We start from the raw sequence: 15,452 nt of genomic DNA, 5'->3' as shown, positions 1-15,452 counted from the left end.
TCCTTTATTTCGTAATATAAAATTATTATGGGTATTTTTAGTAATTCTAAATCCTCATTCCCACTTTTATATAATTAAAATAAGTTTTATTTATTTTATATTATAAGTTTGTAAATATTTAAAAAATTAAATAAATTAGTGGAAGTAAGATTCAGTGCTTAAGACATTAATTTTATTTTATTAACTTAAATAATTTTTAATGATTTAATAACACTTATAAGGTTGAGATTATAGAATTATTATATTAAAAATTATAATATAATTTTTTGTATAAGTAGTATTATTATTAAAATAATATTAAAATTTTAGCTTATATTAAAGATAGTAATATTTGGGATTCAAATTATTTATAGATTTAGCGATGAATTTTCTATGGTTAATCATTTTTCTCTTCATTGTGTCTTCTTGCAAAACTATCGCTAAAATTATTAGTGACGCCATAATGTAAATTAGTGACAATTTAATATATATTATAAACGACGAACTCTTATATCCGCCGCTATAAACACTTTTTATTAGTTAAATTTATATTTTAATTAATTAATTAATATAATTGACAAAATTTTTTATTATTTATATATAAAAATTAGTTGTTAAATAGAATTCAACTTAGCTAAGGATTTATATTCAATTCAATTAATTAAAACAACGATAAAGTTTTTTTTTTTACTTTAATGTTATTTTCTTAATTATTAACTTAATTATATTTAGATTAGAATTTATTGATTAAGAATTTTAAATTTCTATAAACTCTAAATTACTTTAAATAATAAAAATTTTAAATAAATTAATATTTTAAAAAATAAAATAATCCTTTATTGCTATTACAATAAATCTATATGAGTATTTTTTTGAAAACCTAATATTTATCATCTCATGAACTCAAGACACAAAATATATAATAGGATCTACTTATTAAATATATAGATTTTATATATTTATATTTTAAATACATGATGAATCGAGTTAGGTAACAATTCCTTTTATATATATATATATATATATATATATATATATATATATATATATATAGGCCAGGGAAAATTATTATTAGCTTATTGGCATGCAATGCACACATATATAACTTATCCATAACTTAATTGTTAATTTAGTTATTGAGAGCTACAGGCAAAGTAGGCAAGCCATGCACTGATGCATAGAACATTTATTCTCAAACAATAATGCAATTAATCGTCCTCTAAACCTAGAAAATTTGATATGCTCTTGAGATCCAATGCATCAGATGGTTGAAAAAGGTTTGCATCGTCATTGCTATTGCCCATCAAAACATCGAGCTCGGCTTCGACTGCTGATGAAACTGGAAAATCCCAACATTTTCCATCCTCCGTTGTTCCATGCCAACCATTAATCTCTCGGGATTGGTCCAACACAGATGAGTTTGGCGTCTCCATTGAAAGAAAGTCGTTAATGTCAAAATCCAAACATTTGTCTTCGTGTAATATTGCTGATGAAGAAGAACAAGGCCTCTCGCTCTCCATTTTCTTCTCAGCTGCCTCATCATCATTATTATTATTATAACATAGTGGTTCAGGAACGACGATAACCTTGCTGCATCGTACGGCTTTGGTTCGAATAACTCGGTGTGATGATGTAGCTGCTGGAGGATTATTCAAGTACAATTGTGATTGATTGTGCATGGGTTTTCTTCCTTTGAAATCGTTCGCTTGTTTCTTGGAAGCTGAAGTACCATTAATCTTCTTTTCTTCGACTTTCTTTCTTAAATAGGTGTTCCAATAATTCTTGATATCATTGTCTGTTCTACCCGGTAACCTTCCAGCAATGAGTGACCACCTGAAGTAAGCATGGAAATAGAATTGTATTATATTTTGAGTTCTTTAATTTTATATTAGCTTATATCTGATTAATTTAAAGATGCAATCCAAATCAAAGTTTCAATTAATGAGCTCTATTGTCGTAAAGATTTTATGTTCTCTTTCTTTACCGCTTCTTTTCTTTTCTCACTCATCAGTTTGAGTTTCTTCCTAGGGTTCCAGACTCTCAGATATGTCGTTTTCAAACAGCATTCCTCTACCCCTTCAGGTAAGGGAAGGCAGTCTTGCCTCTTCCTACCTAGCGAATAGGTTCCCTCTCCACCGTTAGGTGGGTTGTAGATAGTGATTTTGAAGGTTGTGGGTAGCTGGGTTAACTGTCGAGGGATGCTTGTGATTGCCATGGTTGATCTAAGTTATGCTTGGTGTTTTTCTATTTCTTGGGTTTGTGTTTGTGTCTCCTTGCAGGTTTGCTGGAGAATTGACAAAGCATCTGCTTCATCCTACTGTTATTGGCGTGAGAATGTAGATCTGGTGATGGTATCTCACGGGTCGAAATGCCGATAGTTAATGGCCAACTCAAAAGGTGCGATTAGAATGCCAAAGAGGTCCTCCACCTCCTCCCTTCGTCTAACTTCAAAGATGTTTTGTTGCTTCTATCCGGTCTGCTCTAGTTCTTGTCCTTTGGTTTAATCTATGTTTCTCCTAGCTTCGGATTCAGTTCTTGTCTAAAGACTATGTTTTTTGCCTCTATTCGGATATGGTCTTCTCCTTCCAAGCATGCAAGATTTCATTCGGAACAGGCTAGCTTTGCTCATTCTAGTCGATTGTGGTGCTACATTTTTTCCGGTGTGGTTCTATTGTCTAAGAAGTGCTGCATCTCTTACCCTTTCTTTGCTCTTTAATGTGCAAGAGAATTAGAGAGAAATTAAATAAGAAAAATGAAGAGAAAAGGAAAGAAAGGAAAATAAATTTACTTTATATTATGTGGATAGATTATTAAAAAGGAGAAAAATATAATTTCTACTTTGAAAGAAAATAGAGAAAATAATTATTATATCCTCTCTTTTTCTTATATATGTTATATTGTGAAAGGATATTTTAAGTATTTTAATTAATTTCTCTTTATTTTTCTTTATTTCCAATCAATTTAGAGAGATATTATGGTTTAATTATATGGGGTTTGAGAAATGAGATTGCATTGATGTTAAACAAGAGAATTGAGGGAAAACAGATTTCTTTTCTTTTTTTCTTTTTTCTTTTCTTTATTTCCCTCCATTTAAATAAAGGGTTAGCCCCGTATTATCTCTATTTGAATCGTCTATGACTCAATTTTTTTTCAGGGTTTTAATGTTTAGGCCTTGCACCCTCAGATTTTGGATTTGAATTATGGATTAGATAGCTAGGACTGCATACGTATTCTTGGACCTAGAACTTTGATGTACTTTGCCTGTTTAAAAAACTTTTAATAAATCCAACTTATCTTAGACAAAAAGAAAAGACTCAAATTTTATATTTTATTTATAATTTACATAAAATTGTTTTAGGAAAAATTTTAGATAAGAATACACTAAAAAAAAATATCATGATTGATCCCTCTAAACTAAACTTCTTAATTAATTGGCTCAGCCACCGGTTCAGGTGTACTTCTCTTTTCTGCCTTAGCCCATTGTATGAGCACGTGTATACATACGTAAATGTGGAGTCATGAAAATTTCGGCATGTTTACTTCCTTTCATATCTCTAATTTTCTTTGTGTATTGCAAATAAAAAAAATTGTCTTGTCTCGAATTTGCTATAATAAAATGCTAATACTGTTACATTTGCTTAATTATCCCACCTAATTTGATTAAAAAATGCCACTAATTTAGTATGATATATACTACTACTGAAATTGCTATTTTCTATATATGCTTGTGCATCAAATATAAACTTGATGTTACATATAAAAATGAGTCTAATAATTTCTAAATTAAATATTCATATCAAACTTCATGCAAAGTTAATTAAGATGTACATATAATTGAAATAATGAGCATATAAAATTCTAATGTAAATATTTAACCTAAGAACAATAAAGCTCATTTTATGTAAAATCAAAATTTATAGTAACTGCATCTTTAGATGAACTATTATCAACTTATATAATGAAAATTACCTGATGCATGCATTTTATATCATCATTTAGGTATAATTTTTACACATAATTTACCCTTGTTTATAGCTATTACTATAGATATTAGTATATATTTAGTTAATTTTACCTTTTTACACTTCTTAGCTTAATTTTTGGAATTTATTTGTTTTGTAAGTTAAATTTAGAGAATTTTATTGTATTTTAATCAGAGTAGCCATTTGGAAGAAATTAGAGTTGAATTGCAAAATTTTGAAGTTGAGTTAAAAATCGAAAGTTGCACAACTCGTGACACGCCTTGTGTCACAGGTTGTGTCGATGTCAGATAAGAAGTTTTTCTCGGGCAGAAGGTTTCACAACCTGCGACACAAGGAGCGACACAACCGATTCAGCTTGTGTTGTTTTAATGAAAATGGCTAACGTGGCACTTTCGTCCCTCTGATTTAATACATCACTTTCTCCAGAATCTTCTGCCTTTTTACTCATTCTAGGCACTCAACTATATAAAACTTCTTTTTCTCTTTCTTTCCATAAGGAAAAAACAAGGAGATTTTGCAAGTGAGAGAGAGAGAGGAAGAGGAGCACGTGAAATCATTTTGCAAAGAAAGAGCAGAGGACGTTTACGCAATACTCCAAAGAGTGCATCCTTCATCATTTTACTGGATTTTTCTGTTCCTTAGCTTAAATTTTCATTATTTCTTCGTTTCTATACTTAGGTTTTTCTTGAAACCATGATTTGTGAGTAGATCTTTAAGATTCTAGAAATGAGTTTGTAAATATTACTTTGTATTGTGGTTTTTGAACTGATTTAGTCATTTAAATGAGATTTGTTACATTTTGATTTATTGCTTGTGAGCTTGTTGCCTTGCTTGATGAATGGGCCCTCATTAAGTTAAGTTTTAATCCTTGACAGATGGACTGAAAAGTGAATGTTTGGGATAGATAATCTTGCAATAAACTTAGTTTTCTTGGTGTTAGAGATAAGCTAAGAGGATTAAGGGGACTTTCAAAAATCAATTAGAACTTTAATTGGGTTTTTATCAAGTTTGAAATATTATGAAAACAGGATTTGATTTGATAAATACTAATTTTGAAATGCTTGAAAAAGGTTTTAAAGAACTAAGAATTGATTTCTCTCAAAATTGCAATTCTCATGTGTTTGGCTAAATTGGGGATAAACCATATGCAAATAATATTAAAAATCCTATCTCTAGAATCACTTTAATTTTTATTGAATTTAGATTTAATTCCTCCCAATTTCATAATTAGCAATTTCAATTTAAATTTTGGTAATCTAGTTTAATTAATTTAGTTAATTGTTTGATTTAGCTTAAATTCCTAAAATACCAATTTTAAATTTTAAATTCCATTTTTTTTAATATCATTAAATTTCAGTATTCTAATTAGCTTATCCTTTTATTTTCAATTTAAACACAATTCCCTGTGAGAATGATATTATTTTTAAAACTATACTTTTGTGACCCGTGCATTTGCGGAAGCTATTTCACAGCTAACACATCAAGTTTTTGGCGCCGTTGCCAGAAAATTGTTTGTTTTTAAGTTGGATTTTAATTGTTTTAAGTTGATTAGAATTTTTATTTTCTTTTATTTTCACTGCTGTTCCTTGTGTTTTTCAAGTACTTTTCTTGTTTATGAGACGATCGAAAAGCACAAGTGATACTGAATTGTTGTTCAACCCTGAAATTGAAAAATTTTGTCGAGCCAACAAAAAGGAATCTAAAAGGAGAAAGGAAGCAGAAAAAGAAGAACAACAAAGGTTTGACCAAGAGGAGAAAATTGAAAATATGAAGAATCAAAATAGAGCTATTAGTAGAGATAATGAAGAAAATGAGCAAAATAGGCAAAATAAAGTTGTTAATCAAAATGATCCTCAGAGAAGATTCATGTTAGATTATGCTTTTCCTAGATGTGCAGATGTGAGAGATAACAGATCTATCATTGGAGCTAATCAATTTGAGTTAAAGACTGGTCTCATTCAAATGGTTCAGAATTCACAATTTGGAGGTAGCTCACTTGAGAATCCTCATTCTCATTTGAAAATTTTTTTAATGATATGTGGCACACAAAGACACTGAGTTTCAGATGAAGTGATTCTACCACCTTATTTCCATTCTCTCTTTGGGATTCAAAGATTAGAGTGGTATGACTCACTTTCACAAGCTACTATAGCTACTTGGGAGCAGCTATCTCAGGCTTTTCTATCTCAGTTTTTCCTACCTGGGAAGACCACTCATTTGAGGAATTTGATGGTAGCTTTTAAACCAAGGGATGATGAAACTTTGTATGAATCTTGGATGAGATTTAAAGAGCTTGAAAGGCAATGTCCTCATCATGAAATACCCAAATGGATGATTGTTCAGAATTTCTACACTAGAGTTACTCCACCATAAGAAACACAATTGATTCGAAGGTGAGGAGATTTCATGAGAATGACAAGTGAAGAATGCTATGATCTATTATAGAAGATTGCTCATAATACCCATTTGTGGGGAAATCCTAGAGCACTTGAGCCAAAGAAGGCTGGGATTTATGAACTTGACTCGCTTAGCTACATGAATGAAAGATTTGATCTTGACTCACTTTCTTAGTGATTTTTGCACAAAGGCAACAACCTCAACTCCTACAACTATGCAACAAGTTGCCTAAACAGATGGAACCCAAAGTTATGGAGTTGATTACTCTTCTTATGGTGATAATTATTTGCAAGAACAAGCTGCTTATGCATGAGGTTATCAATACAAACCTATGAGAAATTCTTACTCTAATGTGAACAACTCAACATGGAGACCACAAGCAACTTTTGCTCAACAAGGTCAAAGATCAAACTATGCTCATAACCAGCAGTATATGTAGTAGAATAGGCCTTAATTTCAGCTTCAATTTCAGCCCATAAGGCAGCCACAACCTGGATATCAAGCAAGAGCACAACAATCCCTTCCACCTCATGAACCAAAGCCAACCTTGGAAAGCATGATGGAGAAATTTTTTGCTGAACAAAGCAAGATGAATAGCAAATTGGAGGAAGAAATGCAACACATGAGACAAACCATGGATCAATTACAAGCCCACAATCGTATGTTGAAGACTCAATTGGCTCAACAAGCAAGCTCATCAGGAAGTAAATCCTATGGCAAACTACCTACCCAACCACAAAACCCTCATGAACAATGTAAGGTTGTGACCTTGAGAAGTGGTAAGAAAGTTGGTCAAGAGAGTGAAAACAAGAGAGAAGAAAAAGAGAGCACAAAAATAAGAAAATTCAGTTGAGAGCAAGAAAAATGAAAAAGAAGAAGAAAGCAAAAGTGAGCAAGATGAGGGAGAGAAACCATACATCCCACCTGAGCCTTACAAGCCCACCCTTCCCTACCCTCAAAGATTCATCAAGCATAAGCTATACAAACAATTTGGCAAATTCCTTGAAATGCTAAAGAAGTTGTATATCAATGTGCCATTCACTGAGGCACTATCCCAAATTCCAAGTTATGCCAAGTTTTTTAAGGAGATTCTTAACAACAAGAGCAGGCTAGAAGATTATGACACCATCAACTTGGGAGAGCAATACAGTGCTATAATTCAGAAGAAGTTACCTCCCAAACTCAAAGATTCAGGTGTGTTTTCCATTCCTTGTCGTATAGGTAATAATTGTGTGGCAAATGCCTTATGTGACCTTGGAGCTGGCGTCAGCCTAATGCCTCTTTCAATATGTGAGAAGTTGAATATGGGAGAGTTGAAGCCCACAAATATTTATCTTTCATTGGCTGACCGTTCAATTAAGTATCCAGAAGGCATTCTAAAAAATGTGCCTATCAAGGTTGGAAAATTCTACATTCCGGTGGACTTTGTCATTTTAGATATGGAAAAAGACACAAAATTCCTATCTTATTGGGAAGACCATTTTTTGGCAATAGCTGGTGCATTAATTGATGTAAAGGGTAAGAAATTGACACTTAGAGTGGGAAATGATCAAATGATATTCAACATCAATCCAGCCATGAAAAGGAAACATGAAGAAGTTGAGTCTTGTTTGCGGGTAGACATTATTGATGAGATTGTTCAAGAGCATTTCAGAAAAAGCTATCCACAAGACCCTCTTGAAAATTGCTTAGTCCATGGTGGGAGCATTGATGATGACAATCACAACATAGCTGCTTTTGCACAACACTTGGAGAGCTCTCCACCACATCCTGAAGCCACAATTTTTCAGCTTGAAGAAGTGCAAACTTTGGAGATTAAACCACCATCATTAAAGGTAGAGGATGCCCCAAAGGTAGATCTTAAACCTCTTCCTTCCAACCTCAGGTATGCTTTTCTTGGACCCAATGGAACATATCCTGTTATAATTAATGCATCTTTGACTGATATTGAGATTGACAAATTGTTGAGAGTTTTGAGAGAATATAGGAGAGTTTTGGGTTATGCAATTGATGATATAAAGGGAATTAGTCCAACAGTCTGTATGCATAGGATTTTCCTAGAGCCAAATAGTAGACCTTCTATTGAACACCAAAGAAGATTGAATCCTACAATGAAGGATGTTGTGAAAAAGGAAATCCTGAAATTACAAGTCTGGAAACAAAAGATTTTTGCAACTTGATGAGTTAGAAGAATTGAGACTTGATGCTTATGAAAATACTAGGATCTATAAAGAGAGAACAAAAAAATGGCATGATAAGCACATCAAGAAAAAGGACTTTAAAGAAAGAGATTTGGTGTTCTTATTCAATTCAAGGTTGAAATTTTTTCTAGGAAAATTAAAATCAAGGTGGTCAGGTCCATTTAAAGTTGTGAAAGTTTTCCCTCATGGTGCTATGGAAATTTTTGGTGAAAAATCTGATAATTTTAAGGTAAATGGGCAAAGGTTGAGGCATTATTCAGTTGGTGAGCCAATTGAGAAGATAGCAACATGCTATCTCTCTCATTCTCTATAAAATTTTGGTTGAGTAAGGTCAAGCTAAAGACCTAAACTTAGCATTTTTGGGCATAACCCATAATTTTTCATTGATTCTTTATTTCTTTCATATATTTATTTTAAGTTTTTCTATACACTTTATTCAGAGTTTGACATTATTCTAATTTTCTTATGCAGATGGGATACAATTCATTGTAAGCAAATGAGCATTAGTCATTCTGTTTTAGTCTAGTTTCAATTTTAGCTTTAAATTTTAATTTTAAATTTGTTCCCTTATACTTTTCATCTTTCTATGGCTGAATATTTGCTAGGTGGATTTTGCAGGACTCATTGCTCTTTTTATTAATTTTAAGAGGAAGTTTTTCCAAACTTTGTCATCTTGGCTTAAAAAGAAAATTATTTGAATGTGGATGTGTGAATTGGTGCGTTGAAAATTTTTAATGAGTGTTTGATGAACATAGTAGGTTGAGCAATTAGAATTCATGTTATGAAGATTTGATCACTTGAAATCTAATTTGTTTCAATTTTTTCAGGTACTGTGTAATTTTGTCAAATTTGGGCAAAAAATTTCACAACCTGTAGCACAATCGATTTTGGTTGTGTCGTAGTTTGTGTTCACTGGGCGCAATTTGGGCAGAAGGTTTCACAACCTGTGACACAATCGATTGTGATTGTGTCGTAGCTTGTGTTCACTGGGCAATATTTGGGTAGAAAGTTTCACAACTTCCGGCATAACTTACATCCCTGGTTCTAACTTGTGTCGTTTTTTTGGTTTTACAGGTTGACAACCCAATTCACTGAATGGGCTCACACCAACCCGATGCCCAAAAACCCACTAACCCATTTTATTTAAAAAAAAAAAAAAGAAAAAAAAAAACACTAACTAACTAAACTAAACCCAAAAGCATCACCACCTCCACCAGATGGCAAGGGCAAAGGAGTTATCATTCGTGGATGACCAAATTTTTAGTTTTAGTTTACATATTTCATGTCTTTATTTTAGTTGTTTAATTAATTAGTATTTTTAGCGACTTGTTTAGTTAATATTTTGCTTGTGTTGCTTTTCTTTTATTTGAAACATTTGCTCATTCAATATTTGTTTTAGTTACTCATAAGCACCTTTTTCTTTTGAATCTTTAGTGCTTTGCTCACTTGCTTTTGATATGCTACTTCGAAATTTCACTTAATGAGTGGATATCTCATTGTTATATTTTTGAGCTTAACCTCCCTATTTCAACTTTTTGAGTTTAATTGCTTTAATGGATTCCATTCCACTGTTTCTTTTGCAATGAGTGTAGCAAATTTGTCCAAATTTTAGTTAATTAAATTGGTTGCACCTTCAATGAGATAACAATTCTTATCTCGCTTGTGTCATTTTCAGACAAGTTGTGCTACCACTTATGAAACAGGTATCCCTTATCCACTTTAGGCTTACATATCCATTCTTCATGCACATATTAGCCACCTATTTTCTGCACAGTATTTAAAAGAACCCATTGAATTTATAGCCAAATTATCCCATTCCTTGCAATCTTTTAACATTGAGGACAATGTCCATTCTGAATATGGGGGAGAGCGTAAATTTTTTGCAAAAATTATTTTTCCTTTTCATTTGCATATAGTGACATACTCATTCATTTATTCATACTTGTACATATTCACATATATACACTGCATATAGCTTCATATACTTAGTTATGCATACTTAGTTGCATATAGGTTTATTATATATTTATACATTCATGCATTTCATTTATTCATTTAAAATTTTTGGATTTTTAAACTAGTCTTTGAATTCCAGAAGTTGCTTATTCAAGCAATCTAACTTACCTTTAGATGGTTAATGGAATGAAAGTTTCCAGTTGGGTACAAAGTCTTAAGCATTATTCTTTCTCTTTCTTAATAGCTGAAAATTAATATATTCATCTAGGTAAGCAGATTCTGATTAGTTATTTTGAGTTTTTGAGTGTCTGAATAAGTCTTTAAAGAAGAAAATGGTCATTGTTGTCTCACCATTCCTAGAACAACCATCTTAGATCTTTCAAAGCGAAATTTTTAACTTGCATTTGATAAGAATATGATTTAGGCATTCCTTCATATTTTAAACCTCATATTTAGCTTTAACCTACCTTAATTTCATTTCAACCCTTGCAAACCCCCCCTTGAACCTTAATTCCCTAATTTCTTTGGAACCCAAATCATTTACCTAGCCATAAAACCTAAACACTACCACCTATTTATGAGAATAATATTTTAGCAAGAATAATATTTTAGCAATTAAGTGCATATAAAAAAATAATAATAAAAAAAACTTAGAGGATTGAAACATCTTGAAAAGTGCTAGAGTAATTGTGAAAAGCTGAAAAAAAGGTCACTAAAATATCCCAAAGGTAATTTTGGGTGTGACATGAAATAGGAACAAGTACAAAATCAAAAGAGTATAAAAAAGTAGTCTCTTTATATAATCATTTGTGATAGCACTTGAGATTTATTGTGAATCTCTTTCCTCTTGATAAAAAAAAAAAAGGAATATTGGATGCACTTTGAGTTTAATGATTAATATTATTCTCATATTTTGTTTTCCTTATTCCCTTTCTTTGTTAACCACAATTTTACCTTATTTGATCCCATTACAACCCTTAAAAGACCTAATGATTCTTTGAAAAATGCTTGTTACATTAGTGGAGTTAGATCTTTTATGCTTGCATATGGTTTTGGCAATACAATCCTCCATACATTACTCACCATCTATTTGAGACACATTTGCTATCTATTTCATTTAGGTTTGTTTAGGCACAATTGACTCTTGTAGCTGGTTGGTATTTGTTGCTTGGGTTGATTGGTTAATTCTTAGCTATTCTGTAATTATTGAGAGCGATTGCTTCACTCTTTATGCTTCGCTGGTGGGAATTTAGAATGTTGATGGCTAGAGGTAAGTTGGTGATTTGGATTAGTAATTTTTGTGTTTTCAAATACTGATTCTATTCCCTTCCAAATGAGTTTTAATGAAATTTTGCTTGGGGACAAGCAAGAGTTTGAGTATGGGGAAATTTGATGCATGTATTTTATATCATCATTTAGGTATAATTTTTGCATATAATTTACTCTTGTTTATATCTATCACTATAGATATTAGCATATATTTAGTCAATTTTGCCTTTTTACACTTCTTAGCTTAATTTTTGGAATTTATTTGTTTTGTAGGTTAAATTTGAAGAATTTTGGTGTATTTTGATCAGAGCAACCATTTGGAAGAAATTAGAGTTGAATTACAAAATTTTGAAGTTGAGTTAAAAAAATCGAAAGTTGCACAACCTGTGACACAGCTTCTGTCACAGGTTGTGTCGCTGTCAGATATGAAGTTTTTCTAAGGCAGAAGGTTTCACAACCTGCGACACAAGGTGCGACACAACCGATTCAGCTTGTGTCGTTTTAATGAAAATGGCTGAAGTGGCACTTTCGTCCCTTTGATTTAATATATCACTTTCTCCAGAATCTTCTGCCTTTTTACCCATTCTAGGGCAGACCTCTGAACCATATAAAAACTTCTTTTTCTCTTTCTTTCTATAAGGAAAAAAAACAAGAAGATTTTGCAAGTGAGAGAGAGAGAGAGAGGAAGAGAAGCACGTTAAATCATTTTGCAGCAGCAGCAGAGGACGTTTTATGCAACACTCCAACAGCAGATCCTTCATCATTTTACTGGATTTTTCTGTTCCTTAGCTTAAATTTTTATTATTTCTTCGTTTCTATACTTGGGTTTGTCTTGAAACCATGATTTGTGAGTAGATCTTTGAGATTCTAGAGATGAGTTTATAAATATTACTTTGTATTGTGGTTTTTGAACTGATTTAGTCATTTAAATGAGATTTATTGCATTTTGATTAATTGCTTGTAAGCTTGTTGCCTTGCTTGATGAATGGGCCCTCATTAAGTTAAGTTTTAATCCTTGACAGATGGACTGAAAAGTGAATGTTTGGGATAGATAATCTTGTAATAAACTTAATTTTCTTGGTGTTAGAGATAAGCTAAAGAATTAAGGGGACTTTTAAAAATCAATTAGAGCTTTAATTGGGTTTTTATCAGGTTTGAAATACCGTGAAAACAAGGTTTGATTTGATGAATACCAACTTTGAAATGCTTAAAAAAGGTTTCGAAGAACTAAGAATTGATTTCCCTCAAAATTACAATTCTTATGTGTTTAGCTAAATTGGGGATAAACCACATGCAAACAATATTGAAAACCCTATCTCTAGAATCACTTTAATTTTTATTGAATTTAAATTTAATTCCTTCCAATTTCATAATTAGCAATTTCAATTTAAATTTTGGTAATCTAGTTTAATTAATTTAGTTCATTGTTTGATTTAGCTTAAATTTCTCAAATACCAATTTTAAATTTTAAATTTCATTTTTTTAATATCTTTAAATTTCAACATTATAATTAGCTTATTCTTTTATTTTCAATTTAAACACAATTCCCCGTGAGAAAGATATTATTTTTAAAACTATACTACTGTGACCCATGCACTTGCAGAAATTATTTCACAGCTAACACATCATTACCTATAAAGTAAATATTTTATTTTGTCAAAAATAAAGTAATTATAACATCTTCAAATTAAATTATGCCAAATAAAGAATGTGTAATACTAATGAAATAATTGTGAACTTCCAGACAATTATGATCAAAAGATTGGACATGCATGCATTGAATTGTAAGTGAAAAATGGTGAAGAAATTGCATAATTGATCAGAAAAATGACTTGAGCAACTAGGTGTAATTTGCATGAAACGTAGCTTCTTTTTTTTTTTAATATATATAAGCAAAAAGATTGATTATTAAAGGGCCAGAAACTGACAAAAAAGGAACAGAAGAGGATGAAAAACCAAGAAAACAGAAGCCACAAAAAGCAGGTAGCACTGCAACCTAATACGAAAAAGGAGCTAAAACAGGCAAAAACAGAGGACAACCTGATAACCAAAAAGGAAAAAAAAAAAAAAAAAAACACTGAATTGACAATACCAACTAAAACCATAAAAGAGTGACCCTAAGAATTGTTGCTGAGAAACAAGTTCATGTCATCCTGAATCTGCTATGCAAAATATTGCACCACCACTCAATTTCTTGCCTAAAGAAATTCTGCTTGCCAAGCTCCTTGCTCTTGGCCAAGGTAGAAATCAGAATGCTTCTTAGGCTATGTGAACGTTTATGGAATCTGTTCATCTTTCTAATGTCACTATCGTACGGTTGTGCAACTTTGGTACCTTTTTTACAATTCTTTTTTACAATTCTTTTACATGAAACGTAGCTATATATCATCGTATGGCAACTGACATCGTACCAAAGAAAAAAAAAGACACTTTATGTTTCTTTTCTTTGAAATCGTGGAACGCTACATAATTATTTCAGTAATAATTAAAACGAGTACCTGTTTCCGAGGAGCTTGTGAAGTCTGATAATAAGCTCGTCTTCATCTGCAGAAAAACTACCTCTCTTAATGTCTGGCCTGAGATAGTTCAACCACCGAAGTCTGCAACTCTTTCCACATCGCTTCAACCCTAAGGAAAATAAAAGAAAAGTAAAAAAAAAAGTACATGTATTAATTTAGATCTCAATTAATAATTACCAATGAGCTATTAGTTTGGAGTCATCTTCAAGCTGTGAGGCTCAAATTCTAGCATCAGCATGAGACGATTGTAATAATAATAATTATGAAAAGTTTCTTAATATGTATCTTGATTTCTTGCAAGTGTAACGAAATGGGATTTTAAGAAAATTAAAGAAAAGGTAAGGTTTACGTATACCAGCTCTTCGAGGAAGATCCGTCCACTTGCCTTCTCCATGGACTTTAATGTAGCTAATGAGAAGTTTATCTTCCCAAGCAGACCATATTCCTCTGTTCACTTCTTCTTTGACACAACATGGTTTCCTTCCCATTTCTTTACTCTCCTATATCTCTTTGTTTCCTCTGCTTGGGAGCCCCGGCATGCATGATTATGTCTGTGGAAACTGGAAACCAATCTTCTTATAAACACATCGTCATATATACTTGTTTTAGTTTCCCAATTAGATATAAAAAACCGAACTTTTATGCTAATTTGTAGTTGTAGTGAAACTTTTAATTATAATTGTAAATAAAATAATACTGTAATTTATAATTTAAAACTAAAATATTTAATTATAATTTTAAATTATCACAAATTTTTAGCATTTTACCTTTAATTACCCTTTAATTTATTGTTTTTACAAAATTTTCGTGAATAAAATAATTTTTTTATCCAACTTTCGACGCACTAATTCAATAGAAGTCCATTAAATTTGAAGCCATAAATAACTCAATTGAATTTGCGCAAAATTTGATATGAGTCGAATATGAACAAAATTAATAAATCAGTTGAGAAGGACATGACCGCTTGCCAACTCACCTCATGGTCTGATGACCACAAATGCCTAGTTCCCATTTTTTTTGAAGTTGCAGAGACTGTACATAAAATTATGACACATGGGTCACACATGCCTTCTTTTTTTTTCCTCTGTCCGTTTTCCTTCAGAGTAGTGTAGGTGGTTTTTTTTTTTACTACGTAATTTTTTAAATTC

General features: G+C 31.6%; 1 protein-coding gene and 1 non-coding gene across 2 annotated transcripts; both read right to left on the bottom strand.

The window, feature by feature from the left end:
- Window positions 1–1,058: 1,058 nt before the first annotated feature.
- On the bottom strand, window positions 1,059–14,815 carry LOC131170517 (transcription factor MYB1-like). The gene is made up of 3 exons (XM_058129674.1): window positions 14,660–14,815; window positions 14,284–14,413; window positions 1,059–1,812 (listed from the first exon to the last, which is right to left on the bottom strand). Exons 1-3 carry the CDS (start codon window positions 14,790–14,792, stop codon window positions 1,188–1,190), a joined length of 888 nt encoding a protein of 295 aa, XP_057985657.1. The 5' UTR covers window positions 14,793–14,815; the 3' UTR covers window positions 1,059–1,187.
- LOC131170909 (small nucleolar RNA R71) lies at window positions 6,177–6,283 on the bottom strand. Its single transcript, XR_009141673.1, has one exon. It is a non-coding gene; the product is annotated as a small nucleolar RNA R71 (small nucleolar RNA).
- Window positions 14,816–15,452: the final 637 nt, after the last annotated feature.

Source organism: Hevea brasiliensis, chromosome 11 (genome assembly GCF_030052815.1).
Source record: "Hevea brasiliensis isolate MT/VB/25A 57/8 chromosome 11, ASM3005281v1, whole genome shotgun sequence".
Lineage (NCBI taxonomy): Eukaryota > Viridiplantae > Streptophyta > Magnoliopsida > Malpighiales > Euphorbiaceae > Hevea > Hevea brasiliensis.
Note: the sequence above shows the minus strand (reverse complement) of the source record. Positions and strands in the feature narration are given on the sequence as shown.